The following is a 21,155-nucleotide window of genomic DNA, read 5'->3' as shown; positions in this document are numbered from 1 at the left end:
AATTACAATCTGTGAAGCACTGCCTTATGCAATCTGGTATACTCATATTTCAAAATAAATATTAAATGCTGACTGGTGTTGATATTGTGTGTTTTCTATATGCCAGGTTTGACACTGAAGATGAAGCTTTGGCGATTGCAAACTCAGCCAATGTGGGCTTAGCAGGTACATACAGGGCTACTAAATATTCATATTTAAGTTATGAAAGTAGTCTATGGTCTTTGAACGAGGCAGAGAAAATGAGTCCTACTATTTATTATGTTCTGGCCGCAGTATGTACATGTGATTGTCCGGATGGGGGGGGGGAGCATCTATATAGAACAACAAATGTAATTTATGAAATATTATTAGCTGAGTGTAGTGCATTGTCATTTGTGTGGAGTTTATATATTCTCCCTTGGTTCCCCAGTTTCCTCCTACAGTCTGAGATTTTTTTGATAAAGGCTTACAAGCGGATTTATCTGAAATATAATTTTTTTTTTTCTGTAATGCTTTTTCCAAAAGTAATCATGGTCATTATACACAGCTTTAGATTTGCATGAAATACAGAAACCTTGAACATAATACAGAGATAAGGCAGACCTTTATGGGACATAAGTTCCAAGGATCATTCTTCTTGTCCATGAAGGTGCCAGATGAGGCAGCCACTTGAGTGTACTACATAGTGTTAGTCAGAGCTGTTCCATAAAGGCCCTCTGTGGAAAACCTTTGAGACTGTTGCCCCCTACACAGTACTATCTGTCACAGAGGCAGATTCTTCCAGCTGGAACAGTGCCACCAATGGCCTCACAGTAGCTGCTGCTGCTGCTCCACTCTAACCTGTTTTCTTCAAATCTTTGTGTCTTTTTTTATTTTCAAAAGAAGAGTTCAAAAAAAAAAATAGAACCACTAATTTGTTACAGAGTTGTAGCGAAGTGAGAGGTAACATTCTGCACCTCTGCAGGTTTGAGCCCATAATTACAAGGGGTACACCCTCCACTTTCTGGTGTCTGTGTTTTATTTGTAGGAAGTTTTGGAATATTTATTTTGATTTGACATAGTACTGAATGCTTTGTGGATCAGTGTCAAACACACTGCCATACATTGATACATATTTGCATACCCATTTCAGGAGGGACAAAATGCTGTATTCCTGGCCTTCCCACTTAATCTATGGTTGCCATCACCTGTGTTGAAGCACCTTTCTTATTATTAACTAGCTCGACATATGTGACTGCAATCCTAAATTAAGCGGGAATGGGTCATGTTGGGTGGTTTGTATTTGGAAACCATGGCAACAAAATGTGAATACCTAGGCTCAGTACTTTCAAGTCTCTGTGTTTATGTAATATACAATTTATTTCATGTAGCTGTTCCATTGATACCTACTGTATGCATTCAAAGCAGTGTTCTCTGCTAATGGACAAGTGTTTTATACTCTGGATGCCATTTAACTGTTTGTTTGTTTGTTTGTTTGTTTGTTTTTTTTTAAATCTGGGTGCAGGTTACTTTTACTCCCAAGATCCAGCGCAAATCTGGAGAGTGGCTGAACGCCTAGAAGTTGGAATGGTGGGGGTTAATGAAGGCTTGCTGTCATCTGTTGAGTGTCCGTTTGGTGGAGTGAAGCAGTCTGGCCTCGGACGAGAAGGATCAAAATACGGCATTGATGAATATTTAGAAGTTAAATATGTTTGCTTTGGGGGCCTATAATATGTGCATTAGTGTATAAATATAATATACATTGTTGTACCAGTAGTCAGTGGGATGGATGGATAGATACATTGAATATGTAATGGAGGTATGTATGATTTGACTCATGAATCGGTTACCTGTCAGTTTGTGTGGGTAGAGATTGCCCTCTGACTCCATTGCAACCTAATTAGTTGTAATGTTTTCTGTATTTGTGAACCATAGGAATTTTGCTGAATGAGCGTTAAGAAAACTGAATTTAAATTCAATGCTCTTGTGAAAGGGATTGGATCTCCACAGTTTTATGTATGTTAATTGATTTTGAACAGCAGTCTAATGTTTTCCTAGACATGCTTCTCCTTTTCCTACTTGTGGCACAAAATTGGATTTGGATATTGTTTGCAAGTCTGTTAATGCTCATTACCTCTGAAGCTGACTGACTGGGAGCCTCTCTCCCACAGTGGTTTCCTATGCTACAGTTGGCAGAGCACAAACGGATTTGTTCCGTGGTTTTCATGATGGACTTGTTGTATAGTGATCTACTCCCGAGTACAGCAGAAGTGTCCATGTATGGATAATAAATCATCCTGGCATTAATGGAGCTATGACGATGAGAAGAGGTTCAGATAGAGATGTGTCCTCTCTCATCATTACTTCAGTCACGTTAAACAGCCCTTCTAGTTGTGAGTGCATTTACTAACGCCGGGCGTCTTTTTGTTCCTTTTTGGGGGGTTTTCTGAAATTAATGTAGCATTTCTTATGCAGATACAGCCACAGTGTGCTGGATATAATTTTAATCAGCAGAGTCTGTCTGTGCGTCTTATTTGCATAGTGATGCAATTAAGAATAATTTGTGGCAAAAAAAAAAATGACACCTGAAGTTGCACGGATCTGGCATCTCACTCATGCCAGGCATCTCACGGTGCATGGCGTATTGAGGTGAGATGTATGTGGACACATCTGTATGCCAGATTTTTTTTTTTTTCTAATCAGTTGTGAAATTGTCATTTACTATATGGGAGACCAATATTGAGCTTTATATTTGTGTTAGATTTTGTTTCTTCAAGATAAGCAAAATTAATGTTTTATGTAGATATGATTTCTATCCATATGGCATTTTCTCTTCCTGAACATAGGAATGTAAGCACAAAATGTAAATGTTTTTTTGGTCTAAATGCAAACATTGTATTAATGTATAGACGTGTCCTCTTGTACCTGCCCTTTTTGCTTCATATGGCGTAATACACCTGGCGGAGTTCCTGTGCTATGCACTTTTTCCTCTCTTTTGCGTATTACTTTTCTACTCGAAGACATGTGCAAGTACTGTATTTGGCAATCTGAGATGGTTTGAGTAGTTTTAGGGCCATTAAAGTGGAAGGAATATAAAATATGGTGATTGATAATTAATCACAACGTGATATAGACACATAGGTGCCGTTATTCATAATTTTTTTTTTTTTTAACTGTATAGTGCCAAATCTATAGTTGTGTCTTGCATTTTTTTTATAATCTTCGCATGTCTATATAGTTACAGTAGTGCCATATCTCTTTTTCTTATTACGTAATTATTACGTAATAAAAAGGAGCAAAATTCTATTTTAGATGGGAACCAGAGATTTTATAGCACATCAAATTGTAACTGAAATACATTTTAATGCTGTGAACGTTGCAGAAAACTTGTTACAAAATAACTAAATGAATATATGTAAAGTCTTATAAGAATAATTACTCATTCATGCCAAGCCATGTACAGTATCTAGCTATATACATGCTTTCACCACCAGCGTGCCATGGCTGTTTGAATTAGGCATATATAGAGAATTTCCACAGAGTTAAGTAAATCCCACACCAGTCTTTAGAAAGCTTTTTTTTTTTATATATTTAAATATTCAGTGACTCTTTCTGCTTCAATTTTGGTAATGTAATTTGATCATCCGTCACCGATATAAATTCTTATCAGCAGGTGCTATCCTAATGCTTACAGGTCCTAGACCCACAGTTACATATAAATAAAAATAATAAGAAGAAAAGCGTTTTTCTCGAATGCACTGGAACCACAATGCTTGTTAAAATAACTAATCTTTATTTGATATACATTAAAATCATTATAGGGATTGGTGAAATATTAAAATATAATGCGATTAGAAAAATAAAGTGTGATATTAAAAACTACGAGACTCCGATCAATATTTATTCAAATATATAATTATTCACAATAAATGGCTTTATTGATATAGAATCTGTGTGTCTTTTTGTGTCCTTATTCAGTTGTCCTATAAATGTATCTCTATATTGGGCAGCAAGTCTTCAATGTGATATTCTTACCACCTTAATGTTGCAGATGTGTGTTCACTTGTAACATTTTCTAAGAATATCTCAATATACCGCAACAGAGTATAGATACTGCAGGCATTTGATACATTCTTTCATCCGTCTGCAGTGTTCTGCTGTTTCCATACACACTCTGAGTATAATTGGGCAGGATGAATGTATTTGAATCTTCGTTTTATTATGACTGTGCACTGCTATTATCCAAATATCAACGGTTTAATCCATACAGTGTCACTATTTAGTATTGGTGTTACAATAGCCACATATTCATTGTTAATGACGTTTTGTTCCCACAGTGGAGACGGTGGGGAACTGCGCCTACAGAGCCCTGAGGAAGCCTATGGTGGAACGGCCGTGGGCTGTTTCCCGATCAGTGTTCTATTCATGTGTCGAATGTGTTGTGTAATTGCATGATCTAGCGAAATGTCCGTATATTAACCATCCCCAACTGTAGGCGCAGTTCTCCTCCATCTCCATTGCCGCCAGCGGCTAATTGTATAGAAGCCACCAGACGGAGAGAGGCCGTGAGTCACGGTGCCTGAGCGCACACGCGCTAGGCTCAGTTCAGAGCTAGCGGTGTGCATATCAATAGTGAAAAGGTGGTTTAATTACTACACAGCTGATATAAAATATATACCAAACACCTAACTATACTAACATATTGTGTGAGGGGATTCTAGGCAGGGGACTCTAGACATTCTTTAATCTACAGATTAAAGAATGTATCAAATGCCTGCAGTATCTATATTCTGTTGCGGTATATAGAGATATTCTTAGAAAATGTTACAAGTGAACACATCTGCAACATTAATTTTTGAAGACTTACTGCCTAATACAGAGATACATTTATAGGACAACTGAATAAGGACACAACACACAGATTGTTTTATTTCTCTGACGTCCTAGTGGATGCTGGGAACTCCGTAAGGACCATGGGAATAGACGGGCTCAGCAGGAGACTGGGCACTCTAAGAAAGAATTAGATCTACTGGTGTGCACTGGCTCCTCCCTCTATGCCCCTCCTCCAGACCTCAGTTAGAATCTGTGCCCGGCTCGAGCTGGTTGCACACTAGGGGCTCTCCTGAGCTCTTAGTAAAGAAAGTATTTGTTAGGTTTTTTATTTTCAGTGAGATCTGCTGGCAACAGACTCACTGCTACGAGGGACTTAGGGGAGAGAAGCGAACCTACCTGCTTGCAGCTAGCTTGGGCTTCTAGGCTACTGGACACCATTAGCTCCAGAGGGATCGAACACAGGCCCAGCCTCGGTCGTCCGGTCCCGGAGCCGCGCCGCCGTCCCCCTTGCAGAGCCAGAAGACGGAAGATTCCGAGGAGAAAATCGGCGGCTGAAGACTCCGGTCTTCATTAAGGTAGCGCACAGCACTGCAGCTCTGCGCCATTGCTCCCCATGCACACCACATACTCCGGTCACTGATGGGTGCAGGGCGCTGGGGGGGGGGGGTGTGGGGCGCCCTGGGCTGCAATTAGATTACCTTTAAAAATGGCAAAAAACACATAATATAGTCTAATAAACTATATATGTATAAAAATCCCCTGCCATAATATTAATAAAAGAGCGGGAGAAGTCCGCCGTGAAAGGGGCGGGGCTATCTCCCTCAGCACACTGGCGCCATTTTCTCTTCACAGTTCCGCTGGAAGACAGCTCCCCAGGCTCTCCCTGCAGTTTCCAGGCTCAATAGGGTAAAAAAAGAGAGGGGGGGCACTAAATTTAGGCGCAATACTGTGTATTATAGCTGCTATAGGGAAAATCACTTTGTGTAGTGTAAATCCCTGTGTTATATAGCGCTGTGGTGTGTGCTGGCATACTCTCTCTCTGTCTCCCCAAAGGACTTGGTGGGGTCCTGTCCTCAGTCAGAGCATTCCCTGTGTGTGTGCGGTGTGTCGGTACGGCTGTGTCGACATGTTTGATGAGGAGGCTTATGTGGAGGTGGAGCAGGTGCGATAAATGTGATGTCACCCACTGCGGGGTCGACACCAGAGTGGATGGATATGTGGAAGGTATTAACCGACAGTGTCAACTCCTTACATAAAAGGTTTGATGACATAACAGCTTTGGGACAGCCGGCTCAGCCAGTGCCTGCCCAGGCGTCTCAAAGGCCATCAGGGGCTCAAAAACGCCCGCTACCTCAGATGGCAGACACAGATGTCGACACGGAGTCTGACTCCAGTGTCGACGACGGCGAGACTAATGTACATTCCACTAAGGCTATCCGTTGCATGATTACGGCAATGAAAAATGTGTTGCACATTTCTGACATTAACCCAGGTACCACTAAAAAGGGTATTATGTTTGGAGAGAAAAAGCAACCAGTGTTTTTTTCCCCCTTCAGATGAGTTAAATGAAGTGTGTGAAGAAGCGTGGGCTTCCCCCGATAAAAATTTAGTGATTTCTAAAAACGTTACTAATGGCGTACCCTTTCCCGCCAGAGGACAGGGTACGTTGGGAGACATCCCCGAGGGTGGATAAAGCGCTCACACGCTTATCAAAAAAGGTGGCACTACCGTCTCAGGATACGGCCGCCTTAAAGGAGCCTGCGGATAGAAAGCAGGAGGCTATCCTGAAGTCTGTATATACAGACTCAGGTACTATACTGAGACCTGCTATTGCTTCAGCATGGATGTGCAGTGCTGCAGCAGCGTGGTCTGATTCCCTGTCTGATAATATTGATTCCCTTGACAGGGACACTATATTGCTAACCATAGAGCATATTAAAGACGTAGTCTTATACATGAGAGATGCACAGAGGAATATTTGCCGGCTGGCATCTAGAATAAATGCAATGTCCATTTCTGCCAGGAGAGTATTATGGACTTGGCAGTGGACAGGTGATGCGGATTCTAAAAGGCACATGGAGGTTTTGCCTTACACGGGTGAGGAATTGTTTGGGGATGGTCTCTCGGACCTCGTTTCCACAGCGACAGCTGGGAAGTCGAGATTTTTACCCCAGGTTCCCTCACAGCCAAAGAAAGCACCGTATTATCAGGTATAGTCCTTTCGGCCCCAGAAAGGCAAGCGGGTTAAAGGCGCGTACTTTCTGCCCAGAGGCAGGGGTAGAGGGAAAAAGCTGCACCATACAGCCAGTTCCCAAAAACAGAAATCCTCCCCTGCTTCCACTAAATCCACCGCATGACGCTGGGGCTCCACTGGTGGAGCCAGGTGCGGTGGGGGCCCGTCTCCGGAACTTCAGCGACCGGTGGGTTCGCTCACAGGTGGATCCCTGGGTTCTACACGTGGTATCTCAGGGATACAAGCTGGAATTCGAGACGTCTCCCCCTCGCCGTTACCTCAAATCAGCCTTGCCAGCTACTCCCCCGGACAGGGAGGTGGTGCTGGCAGCAATTCACAAGCTGTTCCTCCAGCAGGTGATAATAAAAGTTCCCCTCCTTCAACAGGGACGGGGTTACTATTCCACAATGTTTGTGGTACCGAAACCAGACGGTTCGGTGAGACCCATTCTAAATTTAAAATCCTTGAACACTTATATAAGAAGGTTCAAGTTCAAAATGGAATCGCTCAGGGCGGTTATTGCAAGCCTGGAAAAAGGGGATTACATGGTATCACTGGACATCAAGGATGCGTACCTGCATGTCCCTATTTACCCACCTCACCAGGTGTACCTCCGGTTTGTGGTACAAGACTGCCATTACCAATTCCAGACGTTGCCGTTTGGTCTGTCCACGGCACCGAGGGTATTTACCAAGGTAATGGCCGAAATGATGATACTCCTTCGAAAGAAGGGAGTTCTCATTATCCCATACTTGGACGATCTCCTTATAAAGGCGAGGTCCAGGGAGCAGTTGTTGGTCGGAGTAGCACTATCTCAGGAAGTGCTACAACAGCACGGCTGGATTCTGAATATTCCAAAGTCGCAGCTGGTTCCTACGACGCGTCTGCTGTTCCTGGGTATGATTCTGGACACAGAACAGAAGAAGGTGTTTCTCCCGGAGGAGAAGGCCAAGGAGTTGTCATCTCTGGTCAGAGACCTCCTGAAACCAAAACAGGTGTCGGTGCATCACTGCACGCGAGTCCTGGGAAAGATGGTAGCTTCTTACGAGGCAATTCCATTCGGCAGGTTCCATGCAAGGATCTTTCAGTGGGATCTGTTAGACAAGTGGTCCGGATCGCATCTTCAGATGCATCGGCTGATCACCCTGTCCCCGAGGGCCAGGGTGTCTCTGCTGTGGTGGCTGCAGAGTGCTCATCTTCTAGAGGGCCGCAGATTCGGCATACAGGACTGGGTCCTGGTAACCACGGATGCAAGCCTCCGAGGTTGGGGGGCAGTCACGCAGGGAAGAAACTTCCAAGGACAATGGTCGAGTCAGGAGACTTCCCTACACATAAATATTCTGGAACTAAGGGCCATTTACAATGCCCTAAGTCAGGCAAGACCCCTGCTTCAAAACCAGCCGGTGCTGATTCAGTCAGACAACATCACGGCGGTCACCCATGTAAACCGACAGGGCGGCACAAGAAGCAGGATGGCGATGGCAGAAGCCACAAGGATTCTCCGATGGGCGGAAAATCACGTGATAGCACTGTCAGCAGTGTTCATTCCGGGAGTGGACAACTGGGAAGCAGACTTCCTCAGCAGGCACGACCTCCACCCGGGAGAGTGGGGACTTCATCCAGAAGTCTTCCAACTGATTGTAAACCGTTGGGAACGGCCACAGGTGGACATGATGGCGTCCCGCCTAAACAAAAAGCTAAAAAGATATTGCGCCAGGTCAAGGGACCCTCAGGCGATAGCTGTGGACGCTCTAGTGACACCGTGGGTGTACCAGTCGGTTTATGTGTTCCCTCCTCTTCCTCTCATACCAAAGGTGCTGAGGATAATAAGAAAAAGAGGAGTAAGAACTATACTCATCGTTCCGGATTGGCCAAGAAGGACTTGGTACCCGGAACTACAAGAAATGATCTCAGAGGACCCTTGGCCTCTGCCTCTCAGACAGGACCTGTTACAGCAGGGGCCCTGTCTGTTCCAAGACTTACCGTGGCTGCGTTTGACGGCATGGCGGTTGAACGCCGGATCCTGATGGAAAAGGGCATTCCGGTTGAAGTCATTCCTACGCTGATAAAGGCTAGGAAAGAGGTGACAGCAAAGCATTATCACCGCATATGGCGAAAATATGTTGCTTGGTGTAAGGCTATGAAGGCCCCCACAGAAGAATTTCAGCTGGGTCGATTTCTGCACTTCCTACAGTCAGGAGTGACTATGGGCCTAAAATTGGGATCCATTAAAGTCCAGATATCGGCCCTGTCTATTTTCTTTCAAAAAGAACTGGCTTCACTGCCTGAAGTTCAGACGTTTGTTAAGGGAGTGCTGCATATTCAGCCCCCTTTTGTGCCCCCAGTGCCACCTTGGGATCTCAACGTGGTGTTGGATTTCCTAAAATCACATTGGTTTGAGCCACTTCAGACCGTGGAATTAAAATATCTCACGTGGAAAGTGGTCATGCTTTTGGCCTTGGCTTCGGCTAGGCGGGTGTCAGAATTGGCGGCTTTGTCCTGTAAAAGCCCCTATCTGATCTTCCATATGGACAGAGCAGAATTGAGGACGCGTCCCCAATTTCTCCCTAAGGTGGTATCAGCATTTCACTTGAACCAACCTATTGTGGTGCCGGCGGCTACTCAGGACTTGGAGGCTTCCAAGTTGCTGGACGTAGTCCGGGCCCTGAAAATCTATGTTTCCAGGACGGCTAGAGTCTGAAAGACTGACTCGCTGTTTATCCTGCATGCACCCAACAAGTTGGGTGCTCCTGCTTCTAAGCAGACTATTGCTCGCTGGATCTGCTCCACGATTCAACTTGCACATTCTGCGGCTGGACTGCCGCATCCTAAATCTGTCAAAGCCCATTCCACGAGGAAGGCGGGCTCTTCTTGGGCGGCTGCCCGAGGGGTCTCGGCTTTACAGCTTTGCCGAGCTGCTACCTGGTCGGGATCAAACACGTTTGCAAAATTCTACAAGTTTGATACCCTGGCTGAGGAGGACCTTGAGTTTGCTTATTCGGTGCTGCAGAGTCATCCGCACTCTCCCGCCCATTTGGGAGCTTTGGTATAATCCCCATGGTCCTTACGGAGTTTTCAGCATCCACTAGGACGTCAGAGAAAATAAGATTTTACTCACCGGTAAATCTATTTCTCGTAGTCCGTAGTGGATGCTGGGCGCCCATCCCAAGTGTGGTTTGTCTGCAATACTTGTATATAGTTATTGCCTAACTAAAGGGTTATTGTTATGAGCCATCTGTTCGTGAGGCTCAGTTGTTATTCATACTGTTAACTGGGTATAGTATCACGAGTTGTACGGTGTGATTGGTGTGGCTGGTATGAGTCTTACCCGGGATTCCAAATCCTTTCCTTATTGTGTCAGCTCTTCCGGGCACAGTTTCCCTAACTGAGGTCTGGAGGAGGGGCATAGAGGGAGGAGCCAGTGCACACCAGTAGATCTAATTCTTTCTTAGAGTGCCCAGTCTCCTGCGGAGCCCGTCTATTCCCATGGTCCTTACGGAGTTCCCAGCATCCACTACGGACTACGAGAAATAGATTTACCGGTGAGTAAAATCTTATTTTTTTTGCGTGGCTTCATCACCCAGTGGTCTGTGCAAAAAAACGTGTTGGGGGTGTAGGTACTTGGACCCTCTCCAAACGGAGAAGGGCCCCGGTACTCCCCAGACCCTCAGAGCCAAAAGGCCTACTGAGGGAAAAAGCGCTGAGGAACCCTCGAGTATCCCCACGGTTGGCCAAAGCTTCCCCCTTGGGAATGAAACAGTCTCCAGCCCTCCCCAAAAGGAGAGGGCCTCTACAACTAGGGGAGAGGGTGGCCCATAAGAGTCTCACCTAAACCGCAACAAAAACGTGACACACACTCAAAAAAAAACACAAAATAAGTGCAGTGTAGTGCAAAAAAAGTGCAGCACACATGAATAAATAAATAAAACCCCAGCCAGTAGGTCGGGGGGAAATAAAAATTATCCTTGCCCTAGCCAAAAGACCAGAGCAAAGGAAAGTGGGTGCAGACGGAAGGGTAGAAGTGCTCCGTGCTAAAGTAGTTTCTAGATAATAAGATAATTACCGCGCTTGTGTTTATGTTAGCAGCTCCATAAATAAAACAATAATAGAACACTAAAAAGGAGCGCTTGATTATTTTAAATAATGTGTTGAACGCACATACCTGTAAAAAAATTTTTTTGATTAGTAACAATGTTTAAGCCCTTTTTTGAAAAGGTGGTGAAACGGAGATAATTGTTAGTATTCATATGACAATTGAAATTATGCTGAACAGTCCTTTATCACGGGTAACTCTCTCCCTTATATCCCTATTAGTACCTCTCGTGGCTCGATGTTAACAGCATCAGCGTGCACCGCGGATGTAGCTGGTCCCGTCTCTCCCGTTGTAGCGGCCGCTCCGGCTTTGTGTTTCTCGTGCGGCGTTCTTGCTTGGGAGCGTGTCAGCATACACCAGGTTAAAGGGTTTTGGAACCCGAAACGTGTTGGATACTTTATGGTGCATAAAGGTGGACATTCTATCAGTGTATGCTAACACTGACACGCTCCCAAGCAAGAACGCCGCACGAGAAACACAAAGCCAGAGCGGCCGCTACAACGGGAGAGACGGGACCAGCTACATCCGCGGTGCACGCTGATGCTGTTAACATCGAGCCGCGAGAGGTACTAATAGGGATAGCAGGGAGAGAGTTACCCGTGATAAAGGACTGTTCAGCATAATTTCAATTGTGATATGAATACTAACAATTATCTCCGTTTCACCACCTTTTAAAAAAAAGGGCTTAAACATTGTTACTAATCAAAAAAATTTTTTTACAGGTATGTGCGTTCAACACATTATTTAAAATAATCAAGCGCTCCTTTTTAGTGGTCTATCCGTGCTAAATTGCCTTAAGTGCATGGTGTATCGAATCCCCAGTGCATTTTCCCTTCCAGTTCCAGGGGCACAGAACACCTCGGGCTTCAGGCTGCTCCCGACCTCCAGCCAGACCAAGCTTCATACCCACTCTGTGCCAGGGTCAACCCCAAGTACAAGAGTAGATACTAGACCAGGCCGTTCTCCGCTCCACGCAAGGGGTCCTATTTCAACCCCTTCGACTCCACTCTTGACCAGACGGCAATGTCACCACCCGGCATGGTACTCCACAAGGTGTTTCTCCGTTCCACACTAGGGACCTCTCGCGCTCCCAGTGTAAGAACAGATACTTCACCAAGCAGGTACTACACTTGATTTTAGCCAAAAGAGAAGCGCACACAGATTCTACACTCATAGAGTGTGTATGGAAACAGCAGACTACTGTAGGCAGATGAAAAAATGTATCCAATGCCTGCAGCATCTATACCTTGTTGCAGTATATTGAGAGATGCATAGGAAGTGTTACAAGTGAACACATATTTGCAATATAAAGGTGATAAGAAGAATACAACATTGAAAGCTTGCTGCCCAGTACAGGGATATATACAAACACACACATTATATATATATATATATATATATATATATATATATATATATAATTTCCAAAAGTCCCAGCACTCATCTTATAAAGGTGTAAGGTGCTGTGGTGCCATCCCAGGAGAACCACTCCTCCAGTAACAATGCAGTGGGGTAAGGCGGCACTCGAACAGACTTCTTAGGCAGTGTGAAAAAAGGTCAGCTTTATTGTACCGACATGTTTCGGGGCTATACCCCTTCCTCAGGGCCTCAACAACCCTTACTGAACCACAAGTGATGCATATATACATCATCAATGACAAACAATCAAACAGCCCAAATGTGACTCACCTGCTTGGCGGCGCCATCCTGACCGTCCGGACGCTCAACAGCGCTCCCTCGTTACATTTGGGCTGTTTGATTGTTTGTCATTGATGATGTATATATGTGTCACTTGTGGTTCAGTAAGGGTTGTTGAGGCCCTGAGGAAGGGGTATAGCCCCAAAACATGTCGGTACAATAAAGCTGACCTTTTTTCACACTGCCTAAGAAGTCTGTTCGAGTGCCGTCTTACCCCACTGCATTATATATATATATGTATGTATGTATGTATGTATATATATAAACAAAAGAATAAGGACACAAAAACACACAGATTCTATAGGATATAAAGCCATTTATTGTGAATAATTACACATTTGAATAAACATTGATCGGAGTTTCGTAGTTTTTTTTTTTTAATGCAATATTTGTATTGAAGAGATGTCGAATAAATCAATACAGGTCAAACAGGAGACGATAACACCAAATAAATTCAAAAGAGCGCACATGATATCCCATAGGATATGTAGAAACATAAAAATGAGAGGTGCATCAGCATTACAATAGGAGTGTCGACAGCAAATTTTCTGTAATTTAACGATAAGAAGTCTTGTAGTTTTTAATATCACACTTTATTTTTCTAATAACACTATTTTAATATTTCACCTGTCCCTATAATGATTTTAATGTATATCAAATAAAGATGAGTTATTTTAACAAGCATTGTGGTGCCAGTGCATCTGATAATAATGCTTTTCTTTGTTTGTGTATATATATTTATATATTACCAGTTATTTATATAGCGCACACATACTCAGAATATTTGGCCATTCACATCAGTCCCTGCCCCAGTGGAACTTAGATATATATATATATATATATATATATATATATATATATATCTATCTATTATATCTATATCTAATATATCTATCTAAAAAGGAAATCAGAGGAGCACTTCATAGTGCAATATGCTTTTTATTCACAGACACGTTAAAATACACAATTTAGTTTTTCCTAACACCTCAGAATTCCTGAGTAGACTTAGATAACCACTTGTTTTAAATGTACACACTCCTGGCATCCGCACCACCAACCGCCGATGTAACGTCAGGCCCCCATGACTCGTACCACTGGCTTCATACCACAGACCTCAGTACGCCGGGACACCGCTGCTCTCAGGCACGGAGGGGAGACGATCCAGGACTCGGCAGTCATGTCACCAGGACACACCCCAACGCGTTTCGTCATATGACTTCGTCAGAAGGTTGGCCTTGGTGACGGGACCTTGTATTTTATGCTGACTTCAGCCAATCAGTGCACATATTAATTGATTACAACACATGTACCATTTCTAAATAGATAAACTTATACCAGTTACAAACATAGCTTATTTTAAAAAAGACAAACAGCTTATTTACAGTCTTTTCAAAAGGGAACTTGTTTTAGGTGATACTGAGGTGTCTCATAATATCTTTCAGTTTTAAATAGTGAGGCTTACTCATCAAGTTGTATGGTAACAACTCACATGTCTTCAATTAGTTATTTCTCTCCTAGCGAGCCGTAGGTCAGTAAAAGTTATAGAAATAAATAACTCACATTGACTTTGTTGAAGTTATAATTGTCTGCAGTCTGCAAACACAGAATTTGGTGCTGGCAAAGTAATTAGAGGATAAGCTCTGGATTAGTCCTTTGAAATAATATATATATGTATGTGTGTGTGTGTTCGTGAGCGGCACTCTGCAGACTTGCAATTACAAACAGGTCATCACCCCGTCAAAGCAGCAAGGTTTCGGTGTTTATTCAAACCGTCATCAGGCTTACATGTAAGCCTGCTGATGGTTTGCATAAACACCGAAACGTTGCTGCTTTGACGGGGTGATGACCTGTAATTGCAAGTCTGCAGAGTGCCGCTCACGAACACACATAGGGAAACAAGTAACTTTGTATGAGAGGGCACCAGGCTATAATGTGCTATTGAGTCTGGAGTGCCGAATATACAGATAGAGAGATAACAGCAAATTATATTTACCGATAATTTCATTTCTTCAAGATACTTCATGGCAGCCATTACTCTGGGATTGCATCCCATCCACCTAGTTCTAGACAGGAAGTTTTTTCACACTTCAGGGACCGCCCACTTAGGGTATATAGAGCTACTCCTCCTCTTCCTCCTCAGTCTTTTGAGTGTCTCCTCACATTCGGTTCCTGTGAAAAAACACACTAAAAAAGGGAGGGATATTATAGGCTGCCATGAAGTATCTTGAAGAAATGAAATTATCGGTAAATATAATTTGCTGTTTTCTTCTGCACTACTTCATGGCAGCCATTACTCTGGGATATACCAAAGCATAATATAGGGAGGGTAACAAATAGTCCAGCAAGCAGAAATTCATGCTTAATTACCCAATTTTATTCATTCATCGCAATGCCCTTTCAAAGGACATCACTGTCAAAGTGGGCGCCAGCCAAATCCAGAGCATAGTGACTAGAGAAAGTGTGAACAGACGGCCAGTTGGCTACTGGTCATGTCTTTCATTGATACCAAAGCGTCCTTAACCCAGGAAATTGCAACACTGGTTGAGTGTGCCTTCAGATTTTATGACTAATTTCTTCATACACAAAAATAATTAACTCCTTGATCCACCTGGCAAAAGGTTGCTTCATGGGTCCTCCACCTTTCTTTATGCCTACATGTAAAACAAATACTTTGTTTACCGAAAGTTTTTAACTCCTATCCAAATAGACAAAAAGTGCTTGTCACAAGTTCTTTCTTCTCACTTTTAGGTTTAATGAAACGCTGCACCATCTTTGGTAAAGAAGCTGTATTTGTTCTTTGAACATCCTTATCTGCAAATATTAAGATATGGGCAGAAAGGCCCATAACACTTGTAATTCACTGACCCTTCTGACTAAAGTTCAGTATCAGATTCAGATCCCATAGGGCTAGGACCTTTTCATAGCTTGACAGAAACCTTTGACAAAATTGTCTTCAGACCGTTTCCTATCCAGCAACATGCTCAAGGCTGCTATCTGTATCTTAATGGTTGATACAGTCAGACCCTTCTCAACCCATCATATAGAAACTAATATTTGGGGTGTTTCAACTCTCATGAAATCAAATTCAGATTCGGCCCATGAGATAAAAGGTATTCCAGATCCTATAATAAATTAGAGGATAACTTCTTTCTTGCTTGAAACTGAACAACTTGTTCAGACAATTCTTTTTCTTAATAATTCATTCAATTTCCATATCATCAAATGAAAATGTTCAAGTTTAGATAGAATATTGGACCCGGGCATAATAGACCTGGTGTGAGTGGTAACATCCATAGACCCTCTGCTGCCATATTCACCATTGTTGGTAACCACTCTCCTTTGCCGGTAAGGAAGAATTACTTGGGGTTTTTTTTGTTTTTTTTTAAATGACACAAGCAATAGTAGGAATAAAGGAGGGAACATATATTCCAGTGTGAAATTCCATGTTAGGGAGAAACATGTCTAATCCGCTTGTTCACAGCAGGTGGATCCTAGAAAAGAGGGTTTTGGGGGTTTTTTTTGGTTTGTTTTTTTTTGGAATGTGTCCATTAGATCCACCTGCGACCATCCAAACCTTATTACAATCACTTGAAATATCTTTGCGTCCACCTCCTATTCTCCTGGCAACACCTCGTGTCTGCTGAGAAAGTCTGCAACGAAGTTGTCTTTCCCTGGTACATACAGAGAACAGAGATGACACTCTGCCCAGTTTAAAAATTCTTGTCACTTCTAAAGCATTCGACTCTTGGTGCCGCCTCGTTGATTTAAACACTGTGCCACCGCCACGTTGTCTGAGAATAATTTTAGACAGCTTTATGCGTTCCAAATTGCCCTTATGTCTCGCTGGTTTGAAGTACTCCTCTTCTCCTGACAAGTCCAAACCTTGACAACCTTATTGCAATAGACGTACTACCAAACCTGTTGCACTTGCATCGATTGTAAATACCAAGCAGTGGTGTTCTGCCAAGGAAGTTCTAGAATTAGATCCGGACCTGTTTGTCAAGACAAAGTCTCTTGTAGCCCGACATAGCTTTAACTGGTAATTCAGGAAGGTTCCTTCTTGGCTGTACTTCAGCAAGTTCTATTATAACTTTCTCATTCTCCATCGTGCTCAAAGGATAGGTCTATGTTTGAGGATATTGTGGCAGATGTATTAACCTGGAGAAGGCATAAGGAAGTGATAAACCAGTGATATGTGCAAGGTGATAAAGGCACCAGCCAATCAGCTCCAATATGTAACAGTTAGGATCTGATTGGCTGGTGCCTTTTTTCACCTTGCACATATCACTGGTTTATCACTTCCTTATGCCTTCTCCAGGTTAATACATCTGGCCCATTATTCCCAGCAAACGTAGTCCAGTATGTAATGTCACATGCTTGTACCAATGCGGACAGTTCTTGAATCTTTCCACATCTCGTTACAGAGGGACTACTTACTGTAGTATCCACTTGTACACCCAAGAACTGTATTTGTCGAAGTGGATTTAACTGAATTCTCTCCCAGTTTATTATCCTTCTGTAATACTGAGGGATTTGTAGAGTTCTGTACACAGCATAATTCATTGATTATTTTGGACTTTTCAGCAACATAGTAAGTTGTTCAAATACTGTCAAACTTCTATTCCTTTTGTTCTTCTAAGCATTAAGTGACACAAAGGAGCTTTGTAAATGTTCTTGGGGATGTTGTCAACTTTAAAGGGAAGACATGTGAACTGAAGATGTTTTGCCTTGGATGCAGAATCTGAGATATTTATAATATATCCCCTGCATACCAGCACCTGAGAACAGGCATCTTTCATATGTATTGATACTATAGAATGCTCCTCTTGATAAATTACTTGATGGGTAATATCCACCCCATCATAAATGATCCCAAGTATATATAATTTTTATTGCACACAAAGTGACTTGTACCACATTTATAACAAACAATAGTAAAGGGAATTGGTACTTTAATTTAGATTTGACATCTTCAGTAAAAACGTCTTAAAACAGTCAAAATAGATTTCAGTGTTTCCATAGGAAACCTTATCTTCACCAAGCTGTATTGAGATCCAGATTAGTTCTGAACCCCCTGTATACTTTTCTAAAAGAAATATACAAGAGTAAAAACTCTAATTTATCTTAGATGACTTGACAAAATCTCCACAGCTTTTGAGCTAATTTCTGTATACTGTCATAGCACCATGACTTTCAAATTCACAACTGTAACCTCATTTTTCACAAAATGATTCCTTCTTAGAACCCCAGCAATTCCATCTGATACCTTTGAGATACTACATCCTGAACTCATCTGTTCTGCACAGATTCCTGCCAATGCCTGACAAGTATCAGAAGACTGCCCCCTATTGGCATAGATGCAGGAGACCCATAGTAGTTATCGACTGCTTATTCTGAAGGTTTGGCAAAAGGTCTGCCTCAGCATTCCTGTAGAATATCTACCACAGTAGTACCATGCTGGCACAAAACATCTGGCTTCTAGAAAAATTGCTGCATAGAAGGTGGCATAGGAGACCTACTTCTATCCTGAGGTCACTTTCAGCCTGCTACCAAACAGCAGGGAACTTTCATAAGCTAAGAAAGCAGACTTTCCCTTCTATGTAGATCTGCCCATAAATGCACCACAGCGCTGTAATTCCAACATATTCTATGAGAAAATATACAGCTATTATATATCTGTATATAAAGTCCTGAAATTTTCTCTTCCAAGACTGTTCATCATAGTCCAAGCCACAATGCACTAAACCTACAGCACCTTGTAATTCCCAGATGGTCTCTCATCCAAATACTAACCATGCCCAAAGCTGATTAGCTGCCAGGAACTGCTTAGGGCGGGCATATGTTCGGACCATCTTCCTGGGACAGCCACCAGCCATCACATGCACCTCTGCCGGCTGCTCTGCAGGGTCAGGGAGCATAAAAACACATGTGGCTGCAAATGGAGAGAGGAAAGCCAGCAGCGATCCGGCTTTGTGAAACATACAGACAGGCACTTACTTGACTGGCCTTAAAAACTGCCGTGCACCAGCCTTTCCCCAGGGTGCCACCCCATCCAGATCGCGGCTACACAGAGGCGCATTTACTGGGTATAGATAATGAGGTAAGCCCTTGGAACAAAATAACAAACAACCACACTGTCCTGACTAGGAGACAGAAAAAAAGACTGAGGAGGAAGAGGAGGAGTAGCTCTATATACCCTAAGTGGGCGGTCCCTGAAGTGTGAAAAAACTTCCTGTCTAGAACTAGGTGGATGGGATGCAATCCCAGAGTAATGGCTGCCATGAAGTAGTGCAGAAGAAATATATATATATATATATATATATATATATATAGAGAGAGAGAGAGAGAGAGAGATATGTATATATAGCACAAAATATATATATTTTTCTTTTAATTAAAATGTTTAAAGTCCACCCATTGACATGAACCAAATAAAGATATAAGTTCAGATTGGTGTGTGCAATGTGTGTGGCAATTTGTTTCTGTACATCTTATACTGGGACTTTTTCAGAGTCAGTCTTGAGTGTAAATTGAGACTTTGTTTTCAATTTCCAGACTTTAAGGCTAGCTTGATGAGTCTGGGGCTGGAATTGGTGTGGATTTGCGGGAAGTGGGCATCAAGTCATAACAAAAGTACAGTAAGGGTTTGTAGTCTGAAGTTAACACATAACATGGCCACCAAAAAATCTCATACTCCACTTCCTGGAGGGGTCTGACTTGTATTAGCTCTGACCCCGGTGTAAGTGATGATTGAAGTTGATAATGGGGGTAATTCCAAGTTGATCGCAACAGGAAATTTTTTAGCAGTTGGGCAAAACCATGTGCACTGCAGGGGGTGCAGATATAACATTTGCAGAGAGAGCTAGATTTGGGTGGGTTATTTTGTTTCTGTGCAGGGTAAATACTGGCTGCTTTATTTTTACACTGCAATTTAGATTGCAGATTGAACTCACCCCACCCAAATCTAACTCTCTATGCACATGTTATATCTGCCTCCCCTGCAGTGCACATGGTTTTGCCCAACTGCTAAAAAATTCCCTGCTGCGATCAACTTGGAATTAGCCCCAATGATTGGTCACAAATGTGATAAACACCCATTTATTCAAATACATTACAACTTATGGAGCAGTCCCTAAACTGTACCGTTTTTGCACAAAACCCATCTAGTCTGCCTGAGACACATGCGCAAACACACACACGCACACTTACACACTAGAGTTACGCTTTTGTTGGGAGCCATTTAACTTACCAGTATATTTTTGGATTGCAGGAGGAAACCAGAGCACCTGGAGGAAACCCAGGCAAGTGCGGGGAGAACATACAAACTTTGCTTAGCTAGGGCCATGGTGAGAATTGAACCCATGACCTCAGTGAGAGGCATCCTGCGCATTCATTAAAATGAGCGGGGTGGTGGTGGGGGGGGAGAACTTAATTTAAATCTTTTGTCTGCTTCATGATGATCCAAATCACTTATTAAATGTTCTATTCAGCCATTTAATTTCAATATATTTCCATTCTGTGCTGCGACTTTAGCATTCTCTGTACTGACGTCATTGGAGGGGATGTAGTCACAGCTTGAGATTTGCAGATTCGACTGACTTTTAACCAGGTTGGAATCACAAATTTTGTGATTCGTTTCAGACAGACTCTGAATAAGGCATAATTTCAAGTAATGGTAAGAAACATATTTATTGCTGTACTTCAAAATAACAACTATTAACAACTCCCAAATCTGTACTGGGATAAATGTGAAATGACATGTATTCATTTTGGGAAAAACTAATGCCATTAGGCTAGTCACATCCACAACTATGTGTAGCTATATTCTTATTGTATCTGTTTTTTATGTAAATACCTGAACTGACATAATACATATTATTATTGTACTGTACTCTTCCTGTCTGTGTAATAATAATAAAAACAACATATTTTACTTTAAGGATTCAGCATTTTGTATTTCTTGGTTATTGTATTAATGGTGTCGCCTATCATTCAGTAGGTACGGGTCACCTGAATGGTTGATGCACATGGAAATGATGTTGTATAATACAATTGTGAGATAATACTTGATTAAATAGATTTTCCGCCATCAGAATACTTTCATACACTGGGTTGTACAATAACTTCTAAAACTTCTTACTAAATAGTTTTAACTTTTTGGCGTCTTAATGTGTCTTTCAGCCATTCATTTATTTTATCAACTATTTTTCTATAGTGCCAGCATATTCCATTGCGCTTTATATAATCATTTACAGATATTTAGTTTTGTTGTCCAGGGATATGCAAAGAGTACAGAAAAGCTGTTTTTGCAATCCAGAGAGAGCTGTATATCTTAATTGC

The 21,155-nt window shown here is 42.4% G+C and overlaps 1 protein-coding gene across 2 annotated transcripts in view; it reads left to right on the top strand.

Annotated features, from left to right (window-relative positions):
* ALDH5A1 (aldehyde dehydrogenase 5 family member A1) overlaps window positions 1-20,754 on the top strand; it is a 46,677-nt gene extending 25,923 nt beyond the window's left edge. The window contains exons 9-11 of one of the 2 annotated variants that reach the window (XM_063923270.1): window positions 107-165; window positions 20,086-20,116; window positions 20,349-20,754. In XM_063923270.1, coding sequence (XP_063779340.1) covers window positions 107-165; window positions 20,086-20,116; window positions 20,349-20,394 — 136 coding nt within the window. In that variant the 3' untranslated portion in view covers window positions 20,395-20,754. Of the gene's footprint in view, window positions 1-106; window positions 166-1,483; window positions 3,908-20,085; window positions 20,117-20,348 lie in introns of those variants that run through there. The other variant, XM_063923269.1, reaches the window with a different exon arrangement.
* The last annotated feature ends 401 nt before the right edge of the window (window positions 20,755-21,155 follow it).

This window comes from Pseudophryne corroboree, chromosome 5 (genome assembly GCF_028390025.1).
Source record: "Pseudophryne corroboree isolate aPseCor3 chromosome 5, aPseCor3.hap2, whole genome shotgun sequence".
NCBI lineage: Eukaryota > Metazoa > Chordata > Amphibia > Anura > Myobatrachidae > Pseudophryne > Pseudophryne corroboree.
Note: the sequence above shows the minus strand (reverse complement) of the source record. Positions and strands in the feature narration are given on the sequence as shown.